Below are 15,834 nucleotides of genomic sequence, written 5' to 3'. Positions count from 1 at the left end.
GATCAGTCAGATGTAGTCAGGGCTTCACATTTGTGCAGATGTTATTTTAAGAATCCTCACATCCCACTGACCACAAGTCTTTATGTTGCTAAATATGTCAATAATTAAAGCAGTCTAATGTTAATATGCAATAAGAATCTATTATAGTTTATGATGAATGTATTTAGTTTTTTGACTACTAAATGTCCCCATGAGTAACACTTGTTTTCTGTTAACAGAATAAACCTTTAATTCAGACCAAAAACATATAAATCTCTGAAATTCAACGAAAATTAAGAGTTTATATTAAATGTCATATTGTTGCATCAACATCTAAACCAATCAGCTGTTCGATCAGGTGTGAGCCAGGCGTTTCCCATCATGCCCTGGTCTTGTAGTCGGTGGAGAGCAACTGCAGTGCCTGACTCTAAAAACTGCAACTACCTGTATCTCACAAGATTGTCATTGTCCTCTTTTGTATGATATCAGTGCAAGTCAGGATGAAGTCAGACACAAAACTAACCCACATGCATTGTGCGGTGATCGCTGGTGATCAATTCTGTGCAGGCCTGGCTCATCTCATTTCAAACGCATATATTGTTACCTCATCTAAGGCCTTTCATCCCCTGCATTTTGTTGTTTATAAATCAGTATGTATTATTATTTTTTTCTGTGTAAAAGCTCCAACATAGCCTATCAAGCTAAAATTTACTACCATGTGTTCATGACATGCTAGTTAGAAATTGGGAAAAAATTAGGGAGACTGGGGATAGTTGCAACCAGGCCCCCAGGAACGTTGCTCAACCTTGCAGCAAATTTTTCCCCAATAGCCACTAGCAGTATTGCAGCAAAAAAAATCCCCTTTAGCCCAGACAGCATTTTCTCCATAGGCCATCACTGTAAAAGAGACATTTGTAAAACTGTTGGCAGGAAACCTTGAACTGCAACATGGTCAGGCATGAATCTTGGTTTTATATTTGTAAATCTTTCCCTAAGCCCAGAAAAGTGATTTAAAAATCTGTGACATCACCGTAATGTAAAGTCTATGAGCTGAGTGAGAACTAGCGGTAGAAACACAACTGTGTTTATACAGTGGGCCACATACCGCGGAAGTAAACCCAGAAGCTAGAAAACTTTCTTAACGTATGCACCAAGCGAGCAACTCCATTGGACTTAATAGGTGTCATCTTGGCATCTGGTATGTAGTTATTTCTAAAATCTATGGATGCAACATGGGGCGGTTGCAACAGCTCTTATTCCTCCAACCAGAAACAAGCTACACTGATGACAGTCATACTGCACATGCTCAGTTAGCCCCTATATAATAAAATGAATAAAAATTTGGTTGGTGTAGTCCAAATAGTCTCTGTGCTACTGCAAGGACAGCAAAGAGTGTTGCAACCATCCCCAGTCTCCCCTAATTCTAAAGCCTACAAGCACCCTGTTACTCCTGTTAAGTGGCCGCACTGCAATAATGCCAGTCCTCAGAACAAATCCAGCAGCAACAATGTAGCTGCTCACAGCTATTATTGCAATATAAGGACAGACAGATGTTATAGTGCAGCAAATGAGTGGCACTAGACTGCAGGATGAAAAGCCACCACCAAAGACCCTGTCAAAACTAACAAATGTCTTGGTCTTGAAGCCATCACCCTGTCTCCCCTCTGGGATTGGATAGAAATGACAATGCATTGAAGTGGGCGGGACGGACCCAGATCAGGTTGAAGGAGCTTCTCCAGCAGATGGCGGTGTTTGTCGGAATACCCCGACTGTGCCTCATTTTAAAATGAGGAAATGTTTGGTGAGTTCCCAGCCAGCTTTGGCCCTGTATGTGAGCGTGCTGCATTGTTGTAGTCTATAAAACGTTTTAAAATGGCATTCACTATTATATACTATTACTCATTAGACTTTACTGTAGGATAAATTATAAACTATATGATAAATTCAATCAAACCTCCTTCACAATTACATTTGAGAGAAAAAGCTGTACATCTGTGTCTATTTTTGGTTTGCAGGCATAATATCCTAAAATCAATAAGACCACATTCACTGATACACAAAGTTCCCTAAACTGTGGGCCTTGAGCTCATGGGTGGATTATGAGACAATGGACCCCTGGGCACAGATATGCAAAAGGCCCCTCCTCCTCTCCTACATAGAAGCAGGACACACAGACTTTATGGAGGTTCTGCCTCTTTATTTGTTTGTTTTGCATTTCTTTGTAATCGTAGCCATCTTTTTGTGGTTGTGCGACTCTTTGTTGTCATTTTGTGTCGCATTGTTGTTCCTTTGCATCTGTTTATAGTTGTTTTTGCCTCTTTGAAGTCATTTTGTGTCTTGTTGAGGTGTATGTGTGGCTTTTTTTGGTTGTTTTGTGTCACTCTATAGCCATTTTGTGTGTCTTTGTAGTTTTTTGTGTCTCTTTGTAGTTCTTTTGCATCCCTTTTGTTGCATCTCTTAACATGTAAATCTTTAAGGAGTGTGACATACATTACACTCACTAGTCTCTTAACTTTCTAGCGACATGAACTTCTAGACTATGCTCTGTCTGATTCTTCTTCTGGTAAAAAACATAGAATAGAATAGAATAGAATAGAATAGAATAGAATAGAAAAACTTTATTGTCCAGCCAAGGCAGGAAATTTGTCTTTGGTCTCACCCAATTACATAAAAACACAAACTTGCCAGAAAGACTTACATAAAACAAACAAGTCAACAGTGATTTCATAAAAGTACAAACGTGCAGGGAACATCTCCACGGGTTACAACGGGTTACGGGTTATACACTTTAACAATACAGCATGATGGCCGCCGAGTGGACCTTTTAGGCATAACCCATATCATAATCAATATCAATAGCTCGCTAAAGTGCCCTCTTGGGAGCCAAAATGCGCGCTAAATTGCCCTCCTGGGAACCAAATCGCACGCTAAAGTGCCCTCCTGGGAGCCAAAACACGTGGTAAATTGCCCTCCTGGGAACCAAAACGTGCGCTAAATTGCCCTCCTGGGAACCAAAACGCATGCTAAATTGCCCTCCTGGGAACCAAAATGCACGCTAAAGTGCCCTCCTGGTTGGCAAAACACATTAAACTGCCCTCTTGGCTGGTGAAAACATGATAAATTGCCCTCTTGGGTGGTAAAACGCATGCATAAGTGCCCTCTATATTGAGCCAGAACTATATCTCACAGAACCAGTTTGGATTATCTGGTAGGGGAGACCGGGGTAAGATGAGCCACTTTTCATATTCAGGATCACTACATCAAGGCTATTATAGTTTTGTTGCTAACTAATATATGTGCATATATTTCAGGATGTTGTGCGTCCCTACAAACAAACAGAATGAGTGTAAACATAACTGTTTTGATAATATAGCATGTCCAAAAAAAGTGGTCTCGTGGCACAACTTACCCCGTGTCTGGGGTAAATTGAGCATAGGAGTGGGGTAAGTTCAGCCATCTCCCTCCTTCCCTCCCCCCGCCCTCCCTCCTACCCCCCTTTCCCCCCACCTCACCTTCTCTCCTCCCCCTTTCTCTCTCCCTCCCTCCCTGGGTTAAGATATTCCAGTTATATATGTCTGTACTGAATTAAATAAGATGCTTCTTCAAATCCATGTGTATTTTTGTTTATAATACACAATTCAACAGGTACAAATCTTTTTTTAAATTATTATTGCATATAACAACTTCAAAATATTTTAACATAGGCCTGAGAATGCCTTAAAATGCGCTTAGCAAGAGAACCTTAACAGCTGTGTTTTTGGAAAGAAGACATTGAACTAAATCTGTAGACGTGAATCCTAGTTTGGTGTCCTTGCTAACAGGAGGGCAAATTGTGGAAATGAAGGTATTATAATAATTTGAACTTGTTAATTAACACATTTGAGCATTCTGAACCAAAACTCTCATTCTCTCATCATCCCTGTCCTCCTTCATCTTCTCTAAACTCCTCCCTCCATCTTACTCTCGTTCCATCCATCCCCCTCCCTCCTTCCATCCATATCCCACCTGCCCCTTTACTCAATATCCCACCTGTCCAGGTTGCAGGGAATACAAACTGCTGGGACTCTGAGGTTTGGGGAGTTTTGCGATTACATCGCTTCTTGGGAAGAATCCTTCATCTTTCTCCTTGAAAGTAAAGCTTGGTTTACCATATCCAGCTTTGCCTCTTCTCAGAAACTTACAGCTCAACTTACCCCTGTTCAAATTGTTCAACTTACCCCATAGCTACCATATTGACTTTATTAGCCCCCACAGCTGAAATGGTGCACTTTCATGCTAGCTGTACTACCTCATTTTGTAGTTAATAGATACCACAATTGATGTGTAAAACAATTAAAAATGATCTATTTTGGTCTAAACACAATCCCCATGAAACTTATGATAGACTAAATTCACTTTCATGAGTGAAAAATGCTTTTTAGGACATAAATCTCTAACCACTTAACTCATGTGGTTCTTACCTTCACAGACTCCATAAAATGATGCCTTCCTCCTAAATATTTGGTCACATGCTCAATTTTATTTACAGTTTCCTAGCAACAAGTGGTGGCTCAACTTACCCTTTGGCTCAACTTACCCCAGTCTCCCCTACTAATATGGTATTAAAATGCACTAGAATACAGGAAATGGCATCTACTTAATTGAAAATGTTCTGGGGGAGGACCCCCAGACCCCCCCAGGGATTTATTTCCTTTATACATCCATGTGTCTGTGTGTTCTTCACAGTCCAACATTGAATCACACAGTTCTTGTGGATGCTGATCCTAACTACAAACTAACTTGAGTAGTCTGTCTAGTTAGTCTGTTTTAAGGTTATATAATGTGCCATTTGTATAACATATAAACATGTCTAAAGTGCCCTCGAAAACACGCGGAACTCTCTCTCCCTCTTCAGTGGCGAGAACACGCTGTTTGTGCCCTTTTTTCTCTTTTCGCCCCTGCCCTTCAAAAAGTCTGTGCACGCCACTGTTTATCATTAGGAAATAACAGTATAAATGTTAAGATACCACATCTCCTCCACCTTTAAGTCAACAATTCATCACTTCTAGAAAATGTCAAATAACTAAAACTGTTAGTACATAATATTCATCAGCATGACAATGGTCACAAAACTAGAACTCTTTTGATTTTTTTTTTCAGTATCTACCTTGGAAGGTTCCTCCTTCCAGTGAGATCAGAGTGCATTGTTGCCCTTTTCCTAGGAGGGATCTCACTCTAACTAGCAAAGTCTCTGATGTGAGCAGGTTTATGTCTTTCATGGATTCAATGACATGAGTCTATCTGGACCGGGACATGCAGGGCAGACTGCTCTCCCCACGCTGACCATGTATGACACAGGACCTGAAGATTGTTTTAGCCACCATATCGACAGATTCATCATAAAGTACACAGATGATTCTGGTATCGTCAGCCTGCTTCGGGATGATGAAGTTGGTCACGGCCAGGTTCTTGTTGATTTTATATCTTGGTGCGAAGAATCCTTCCTCCAAATCAATGTCTCTAAAACAAAGGAGGTTTGTATTGATTTTAGACGACCATCTCCAGTTCCTCAATGTAGTGTCGTTCACAATCAGCCAGTTGAGCTGGTGACCAATTAGAAATATCTTGGCACTATAATTGATAACACGCTCAAATTTGATGTGAACTGTGATATGCTTTGCAAAAAAGGTCAGCAAGGCCTCTTTTGTCTGAGGAAGCTCGTCAAATTCCAGGTAGATAGGAGCCTGATGAAAATGTTTTACAGTGCTTTTAGCGAATCTGTTGTTTCTTTTTCTATCATTTGTTGGTATGGAAACCTTGCCAGCAAGGACAGGAACTCCCTAGGGAGAATTGTGCGTGTTGCTTCTAAAGTAGCTGGGGTGAAATTCAGCAGTCTGGACGAAATTTTTAACACCCAGGTGCTCAAGAAAGCAACGTCCATTCGTAGGGATGATACTCATCAGGAATATAAGCTTCTTCCTTCTGGCCTCCGCCTAAATGTTCCCCCAGCTACTAAAAACAGATACAAATTTTCCTTTGTGCCTCTCTCCATCCGGGCTCTAAACGCTGCAGATCGGAGGAGGTAACTGCACTGTGGTTTAAAACTTCCATTGCTACTATTTTGTACCTGTTTGTTTATTTATTTATTTATTTATTTATTTATCTGCTATGCACTTTACTGTGTAGGCTACTGTATATAAGCTGACCAGTGGTCTATATTCTTTCTTTCTTTGCACTGTAAACTGACTAAACACAACTAAATCCACAACAGATCTGAGTCTCTGTGACATCATCAGCTCTGCAGGTGACATGCCTGTCATAACATGAGGTGTGATAAGATAAGATAAGATAAGATACACCTTTATTGATCCCACAATTTAGAAATTCCAGTGTTACAGCAGTCAAGGAGAAAGAGTCAGATTAAAAATTTCAAAATTTAAACTTAAAAAACTTAAAACTTAAAAACTAGGCATGCAAAATAAAGTACAAAAATACAAGAAACGGTGATAAATACTACTACTACTACTAATAATAATAATAATAATGAGAAGTGGATAATAATGAGCTGTGAATAAAAATGAGCAGTGGATTAAAGAGAGCACATCTAGTGCAAGTGATTGTATGTGCAGAAAACAGCAAACAGCTGTGGTGTTTATAAAGTGTCCATAGTGTCCATGAAGTGTCCATGGTGCAGTTTACTGTGAGCAGTGCTGGTTATGTAGCCTGACAGCAGCAGGCAGGAAGGACCTGCGATAGCGTTCCTTCACACACTTTGGGTGAATCAGTCTATCACTGAAGGAGCTCTCCAGAGGTTTTATCTCCTCCTGCAGAGGATGGGCGTCGTTAGTCCTCAGAGATGACAGCTTGGCTGTCATCCTCCTGTCTCCCACCACCTGCACAGAGTCCAGAGAGCATCCCACGACAGAGCTGGCCTTCTTGATCAGCTTGTCCAGTCTCTTCCTATCTGCAGCCAAGACGCTGCTGCCCAGCAGACCACTCCGTAAAAGATGGCTGATGCCACCACAGTGTCAAAGAAGGTCTTCAGGAGCACCCCCTGCACTCCAAAATTCCTGAGCTGCCTCAGCAGGTAGAGTCTGCTTTAGCCTTTCCTGTACAGTGCTGTTACGTGATTAGTCCAGTCCAGTTTATTGTTAAGATGAACACCCAGGTACTTATAAGATGTCACCATCTCAATGTCCTTTCCCTGGATGTTCACCGGTGTTGGGGGGAGGAGTCTGCACCTGCGGAAATCCACCATCAACTCTTTGGTTTTCCCCGCGTTGATCTGAAGGTATATGATAACAGAACAGAAAACTAGACAGTCTAGTTTGAACTGTCTCTCCTTTCATCTTTTTTATCCCCCCTTGGAGGTTTGGACCGCCCTCTCAACCAACCCATTAGAGGATGGATGGAATGGTGCTGACCTCACATGGCGAATTCCATTTTTCTTCATAAATGACTCAAACTCTGCACTTGTACCATTGTCAGACATCAACCTTTTTGATAAGCCAAAAACACTGAAACTCTGACATAGTTTCTCTATGGTAGCCTGTGATGTGGATGTCTTCATGGGGTAAATGTCAATCTACTTTGAGTGCACATTCACTATCAGTAGGAACATTTCTCTTTGGAAGGGGCCTGCATAGTCCAAAGGAATTCTGGACCATGGCGACTCTGGCCACTCCAATGGGTGTAACGGTGCATTTGACAGTGTCTTTTGGTGGGCCTGACACTCCTCACACGACTGCACTGCCTTTTCCAAATCCTGATCCATTCCTGGCCACCACAGATAAGACCTGGACAGGCCTTTCATCTCTGACATGCCAGCATTTGCTTGGTGTGGTAGTTTTAGCATTCTGTCTCTCCTTTTCGTAGGTTTGATTACTCCCCTGAGCACACAACCATTCCTCACACTCAACTCCATTCTCCGCTGATGATAAGCCTTGAAATGGATGCCTGTTTCTGCAGGCCAGCCTTTGAGGACATATGCATGGACTTGGGGCAATATTATATCCTTAGCTGTCCAGCTTCTTGTTTGGTTTGTGTCCACCAGCGTCTCATCTAGCAGATCCATCATCAAGACTTGTTCTGTTCTCTCCTCCTTGCTCATTGTTTCAGAAACTGGCAGTCTGCTTAACACATCCTCATTGGCGTGGTGTTTTCCTGGTCTGTATACGATGTTGTCCCTATTGGCGCTCAGGCGCACAGCCCATCTCTGCACTCTTGGGGAACCCATTTATGGGATGGGTTCAGGGCAGGAATTTCACGAGGGCCACGAAGGCCATGACCCTCGTGCCCACCTCATTTGGCCTTGATGCCCCACCCGCACTGCCCCCAGGTGATTTTGCGGTTTTCTCCTCTCTCTCTTTCCTGTCAACACGGCTTTGACACCTGCATCTATTGAGAAAAAAAATAATGCGATGACATTCTGGACTCTTATTGAGCAACATCAAATGAGACGATGCGTACATCACCAGTGGGGGGTCTGATTCAGGAACTGCCGAATCAACAGCCCATTGGTTCGATATCCCATTGCTCCGACCATATTAAACTCATTGTTCCGAAGTCCGTTCCGAAATCATCATGATGCCCTGTGGTTAAGGTCTGGTTAGGTTTAGGCACAAAAACCACTTGGTTAGGGTCAGGAAAAGATCATGGTGTGGGTTAAAATGAAAAATAAAGTGGCAAACACATAAGCCGTGAGCCTGCTCCGCCTCAAGCCGGTCGCGACGCACCATACGCCCGCCACGAGTATGGAAAGCAGAAAGTGCCATATATCGCCACTATTTCAACGCTAAATGTCTGAAGACGCCACTTTTTACGGCCGTTTTTAATTATAACGCTGCAAAAAGCGGCGCTTTACTTCTCTAAAGCGGCGCTTTTTCCGACGCTTTTGCGGGGAGCCTTAAAAACGCGTTTTTTTTTTTTGTTTTAAACGGCGTTGTAGGGAGGCACAGTGACTGCCGCTTTTTACGCCGTAATAACGGTCCGAAGAACGCCGTAAATAACGGCGTTTTTCCAGATGATAATGAGCCCTGCCCTCTGTTTAACACAACCAATAAGTTCAATGTTTCTGAAACCAATCAGCGGAGAGCACAGCGAGACCAAAACAATGGATCCACAAGACTTGGCTGCTGTGTTGCTCTTTTGTAGGCCTATTGCCAGAGGAAATTACTAAAATTCAAAGGATTAATTACTGATCTGCATGAAAGTATAATCACTGTGGCTGGAAATGCTGTGCTCAGAATATATCGGTTTATAAAATAAATAAACAAAACCTTAATCATCATATTGTACATTTAACCGTGAACCAACCAGAAAACTACCTCTGTGAGAGACTTGGGCTTGCTGACTGTGTGTGTCAGCGTCATAAGTTTTTCCCCCTTTGCAGCACTTCTAAAAGTGGTTTGCCTCTAGCTCTGTGTCAAATAATGCCTACAATATTTTTCAAAATGTATGAAGTCCAAATGTGTTACTTGTCATACAATTTCCATTTATTAGTCTTGCTTTTTGTTTTGTTTTAATGTCATAATTATCTGAACAATCTCTAGCTAAAACATTTATTTTGACATGCTACTCGTTACAGTTATTTCCATGTTCACCAGTAATCATTAGCACAATTTATAATGTAAAACATACAGTCAGGTCCATAATTATTTGGACAATGATACAGTTGTCGTCATTTTGGCTCTGTACACCACCACAATGGGTTTTAAATGAAACAATGAATACCTGCTTAAAGTGCAGACTCTCAGCTTTCATTTAAGGCTTTTTTCAAAAATGTAGTATGAACCGTGTAGGAATTACAACCATTTCTTCACACAGTCCCCCAACTTTAAGGGCTCATAAGTATTTGGACAAACTAACATAATCATCAATTAAAAAGTCAGTTTTAATACTTGGTTGCAAATCCTTTACAGTCAATGACTGCCTGAAGTGTTGGACACATAGGCATCATCAGATGCTGGGTTTCTTCCCTGGTGATGCTCTGCCAGCCCTTTACTGCAGCCGTCTGCACTTCCTGCTTGTGTTTTGGATGTTTTGCCCTCAGTTTTGGCTTCAGCAAGAGAAACGCATGCTCAGTTGGATTCAGGTCAGATGATATGACTTGACCATTGCAGAACATTCCACTTCTTTGCCTTAAAAATGTCTTTGGTTGCTTTTGCAGTATGCTTCAGGTGAATGTCCAACTGCACTGTGAAGCATCGTCCAATGAGTTTTGAAGCATTTGGTTGAATCTGAGCAGATAATGGTGCCCCAAACACTTCAGCTTTCATCCTGCTGCTCTTGTAAGCAAGACAAGACTTCACTAGAATAAATACAGAGGGTTTATGACAAGATGCAAACCATTGGTTAGCCTTAAAAATGGAAGGCCAGATTAGAGTTTGTCAAAAACCATCTAAAAAGCCTGTACAGTTGTGGAACAGCATACTATGGACAGATAAAACAAAGATCAACTACCAGAATGATGGGAAGACAAGAGAAGGAAGAAGGGAAGGAACTGCTCATGATCCAACGCACACCACCTCATCAGTGAAGCATGGTGGAGGTACTGTTATGTCATGGCCATGTATGGCTGCCAGTGGAACTGGTTCTCTTGTATTTATTGATGATGTGACTGCTGACAAGAGCAGCAGGAAAGCTGAAGTGTTTGGGGCACCATTATCTGCTCAGATTCAACCAAATGCTTCAAAACTCATTGGACGATGCTTCACAGTGCAGTTGGACATTCACCTGAAGCATACTGCAAAAGCAACCAAAGACATTTTTAAGGCAAAGAAGTGGAATGTTCTGCAATGGCCAAGTCATATCATCTGACCTGAATCCAATTGAGCATGCGTTTCTCTTGCTGAAGCCAAAATTGAGGGCAAAACACCCAAAACACAAGCAGGAAGTGCAGACGGCTACAGTAAAGGGCTGGCAGAGCATCACCAGGGAAGAAATCCAGCATCTGATGATGCCTATGTGTCCAACACTTCAGGCAGTCATTGACTGTAAAGGATTTGCAACCAAGTATTAAAACTGACTGTTTAATTGATGATTATGTTAGTTTGTCCAAATACTTATGAGCCCTTAAAGTTGGGGGACTGTGTGAAGAAATGGTTGTAATTCCTACACGGTTCATACTACATTTTTGAAAAAAGCCTTAAATGAAAGCTGAGAGTCTGCACTTTAAGCAGGTATTCATTGTTTCATTTAAAACCCATTGTGGTGGTGTACAGAGCCAAAATGACGACAACTGTATCATTGTCCAAATAATTATGGACCTGACTGTATCAAGTTGCGCCACATCTGATCTCTGCAAACTGGTGTAGGCGATGGTGTTACACATTTTAACCACAGGGTGGCAGTAGTGGTTAAAACTGGCTTTTCCCAGCTGCTGGAGCTACAAGGCTTCAATCTGTCGACCACACTCAATCAGCCATTATTTTTAATTTCATCATAATTCTTGCAGTTACTAAAACGATGTTGCACTGGAAATTAAGCTTCTATTATTCAAACTTGACTCACCTTTACATCCTCCACAGCTTTTTTTTAAAATACATTTCCAGTGCTGTAAATTGTTGAAATGTGTGCAGTTTAAATGTAAAATTAAACAATGTATTAAGACTTGCTTTGCTGGTTTTTAAATGGAGTATATCTGGTATGAATTTTAACAGTAACATGAACACCACCACACACTGCTGCAATCAATAATCAAGTCAGGAAAAACTTCAAAAACTATTTTATTATATTATTTTAAAGGTTGAATGAAGTCTCTCGCTGTCTGGACGAGGAGGAGGCGGCGGCAGCGGGAGTTGAATTAGTGGAGCTCATCACAGTGTGCAGCTCCTCCTTTGTCTTGATCAGAATGTGCTCCCACTGCCTTAGCCTGGGAGGAAGAGGAGAGGTTATCAGGGTCAAACTGGATCATTTAATTGACGTGTTTTGAATTTTCTTTCCATTACTACAAGAAATTTGAGGGACAGCAAGAAGGACTTCAGCCCACGGGTTCACAAAGAAGCTGGAGAGAATGAGACCAGTAACAGGCTCAAAACACCCCCTCCAGGTATCCTCACCTGCTCTATGTGTACAAGTCCTGAGAAAAGTATAAAGATCAGCCTCCCTGATGGAATCTGATAATTGGCAGTATAATCAGTGTAATGTTCTCAGCCATAGCCTCTTGTCAAATATGCACACCTATGCAATTAGTTGATTACAGGTGTGTGCAATTAACACATTAAATCAATCAAATAACAATTTATTCTGGACCGCAATAGAAGATATGTAGCGATAGAGAAAAAGAGAAAAAAAAGATCAAACACAAATATAAATATTATCTTCACCAACATCTTATATATCGAAAAAATATTGGGAAAAAGAGAAAAATACATATCATAAATGCAGACAACACTATTAATTCTTTGTAGAATCCCATTAAAAGCTTCAATCAGAATAGTACAAGTAATTAAACAACAATTCAATAAGTTAGATATGGGAGCCTTTTCTACAAACACACTCAAGTCCAATTAATCATTAAGACCAAAGTTAGTCCCAAAAGTTTGAAGTTCTGTGATCCAAAAGGCTTCTCATCTAAGAAGTTTCTCCTTTAGATCACCCCCACGTCTAGGCAGGACTACTTTTTCTATACCACAATAGCTAAAGGCTGTAATTGGATGATTAGCCTGTTTAAAGTGGACTGCTACTGGGTTGTTATTTCGGATAATGAAATGTGATTCTAGGTGGTGTTTTGGGGTTAGGGTTACAGTTACACACTGTAGCTTTACACAAAAATAACTTTGTTGACACACAGTAAAAAATATCGACATAGACATGTATTAACCATGTTAGTGTGTGTGTGTGTGTTTCAACCACTACTGCCACCCTGTGGTTAAAATGTGTAACATCGCCTACACCAGTTTGCAGAGATCAGATGTGGCGCAACTTGTAATGTTTTACATTATAAATTGTGCTAATGATTACTGGTGAACATGGAAATAACTGTAACGAGTAGCATCTCAAAATAAATGTTTTAGCTAGAGATTGTTCAGATAATTATGACATTAAAACAAAACAAAAAGCAAGACTAATAAATGGAAATTGTATGACGAGTAACACATTTGGACTTCATACATTTTGAAAAATATTGTAGGCATTATTTGACACAGAGCTAGAGGCAAACCACTTTTAGAAGTGCTGCAAAGGGGGAAAAACTTATGACGCTGACACACACAGTCAGCAAGCCCAAGTCTCTCACAGAGGTAGTTTTCTGGTTGGTTCACGGTTAAATGTACAATACGATGATTAAGGTTTTGTTTATTTTATAAACCGATATATTCTGAGCACAGCGTTTCCAGCCACAGTGATTATACTTTCATGCAGATCAGTAATTAATCCTTTGAATTTTAGTAATTTCCTCTAGCAATAGGCCTACAAAAGAGCAACACAGCAGCCAAGTCTTGTGGATCCATTGTTTTGGTCTCGCTGTGCTCTCCGCTGATTGGTTTCAGAAACATTGAACTTATTGGTTGTGTTAAACAGAGGGCAGGGCTCATTATCATCTGGAAAAACGCCGTTATTTACGGCGTTCTTCGGACGTAAAAAGCGGTGGTTACTGTGCCTCCCTACAACGCCGTAAAAAAAAAAGAAAAAAAAAAGCGCGTTTTACGGCACTTTGCCCGCGTTAAAAGCGGCGTTTTTGCGGCGTTATAATAAAAAACAAATAGGCCTACACAGTTTCGTCTCTGGTGCCTGCCTAAATAAACATGTGCCATATTAAAGAACCGTTCAGCCCTGTGAAACGTAAAAAAGAATATTTTCACGGGATTCGAGCCCGCTTCATTATGGAAAAATAAATTGAAAGTGCACAATTAACATGGTGCACTATTATGACAACACCATTTCACTGACAGATCCATTAAAAATACGACAACATACAGCCAGCTATGTCTTCGAATTGGGAGGTAGCCAGATCAACTTGTGACCACACTGTCCATGCACTGGGGAACATTTTACAATCTCACTGCTTTCCAATACAAAAACCAGCAGTTTTAAATCCACTTAATTCATAAACCTAACGTTTATTGTTGTGCTACAGGCCGATAAAGCCAAGGGTTCGAAATATTCTTTTTTACGTTTCACAGGGCTGAACGGTTCTTAAATATGGCGAATGTTTATTTAGGCAGGCACCAGAGACGAAACTGTGTAGGCCTATTTAGAAAATTTATTCGAGATAGGAGTTAGATTTACAGGAAAAGCAACTTGGCCTCTTCCTGTTTTCAACATTCCGTCATAACAAGTGTGATTCAAACCGCGACTGAGTGTCGGTCCGTGACTGGGTTCCTCCAACAAGAGTCCAAAGACGGATCAGGTCGGCTATGTTTTGATATTGTTATGAAAAACTGACTAAAGAGGCCTTCGCGAGGACAGCTACGTGTTCTCTTCCTGGTTGAAAACAGCTGTTGTCACTACGACAACCACAGACGCATTCGGCTGAAGGTCGCCAGTTAACAGGGTCGCGAGTAAATCCGAAACACCGGGCAGGGATCGGTACCGAGACCCAGTATTAAACAACCCAAGGCAAGTTTAATAGTAAGCCCCGCCATTATCGGCGTTACTTTTTAAAGTTTCGGTTTCATCATCATTCTGCAGCCTCTCTCCTGCTCTCTGCATGTCACCCCTCACACCGCGCGCACACAGACACACAAACTCAACAGCAGAGAGGCCGCGGCGCAGATGAAGGGATTATAACTTCAAGATGACTCTAGTTAACGTCAACTACGCTTGTTACTGTGAGTAAGTGCGATAAAACCTCTGCCAGTAAAAAGCCAATACTTTATCAATACATGTGATCCGCATGTAGAAAGCCATATTTCAATCTGCTCTGTCCAGAGTCTCTCATTCACCGCTATTATGATTTACGATCGCGACACAAACACATCGCGCTTGCGGTGCTAACAGCAAAGTGTTAAAGACAAACTAAAATGAAAGCTGTCTGTATGTAGGCTAACACTTTATCTGAACATGTACCTGAGGCAGCGACCTGCAGACAGTGAGTGTCCTCAGTAGAGGAGGGACAGAGAGCAGGATGAATGACTGATACTGATGTTTGTCTTCATGCTGAGATAACGTGACTTCTTCACTCAGTATTGTGATGTCAGGAGGAATATTTATATTCCAGTGAGATATTATTGGGTTTTAAATAGGGTGAATTCGCCTAATGTGGGACACTGCCTAATGTGGGACACTTAACCTTCAGCAGGGATAGGTCTTCCCCTAGCAAAAGAAAATTAATGTAACTGTGGGCTCACACAAGCTGTGATATCACATGATCAAAATTACATGACATCTGAAATGTCCAATCATTTGTTGGGGCGGGGCAGCCCTCAAACAGGAAGCACTCTGTGTGAAGACCACGAAGAGGTTAGTGACATAGTGTTCAGACAAAGTTGATATTAAGGGCATGCATTTCTTAAAAAAACAACAATATTGCTAATTGTTTATCAGAATGTGTTTGTAACATGTTTATGCATCACAAAATATCCTAATGTGGTGAAAATATTCTCAATATTCAGAATTTCAATCAAAATTCCTACTGTCCAACTTTAGGAAACATGTCTCCCTAAAGTGGGACAGTATGGTTTGCCTAATGTGGGACAGCTCCAAATGTGCTTCTGTTAGGCAAAACTGTGTGTAGTTGAATATACTGAGCAATAGCAATGGTTGTTTACATGATTTTATTGTTATAATGCATTATTTGGGATATTTTAAATAAAGAGCAAACATTTTTCAGTAACTGGGAGTTGCTGTATCATTGTATCGAATGCTAAAATGGTTTAGGAGTTTTTTGTTTCTAACTTTAGACTTTTTTAATAATGTTCATGATAAATGTTTAAA

General features: G+C 41.0%; 1 protein-coding gene across 1 annotated transcript in view; it reads left to right on the top strand.

The window, feature by feature from the left end:
• Positions 1–14,135: 14,135 nt before the first annotated feature.
• scube1 (signal peptide, CUB domain, EGF-like 1) overlaps positions 14,136–15,834 on the top strand; it is a 250,963-nt gene continuing 249,264 nt past the window's right edge. The window contains exon 1 of the mRNA XM_078164991.1: positions 14,136–14,729. Coding sequence (XP_078021117.1) covers positions 14,696–14,729 — 34 coding nt within the window. The 5' untranslated portion in view covers positions 14,136–14,695. The remainder of the gene's footprint in view (positions 14,730–15,834) is intronic.

Source organism: Epinephelus lanceolatus, chromosome 23, assembly GCF_041903045.1.
Source record: "Epinephelus lanceolatus isolate andai-2023 chromosome 23, ASM4190304v1, whole genome shotgun sequence".
Classification (NCBI taxonomy): Eukaryota; Metazoa; Chordata; class Actinopteri; order Perciformes; family Serranidae; genus Epinephelus; species Epinephelus lanceolatus.
The sequence above is the reverse complement of the archived record's forward strand: the minus strand, read 5'-3'. Positions and strand labels throughout refer to the sequence as shown.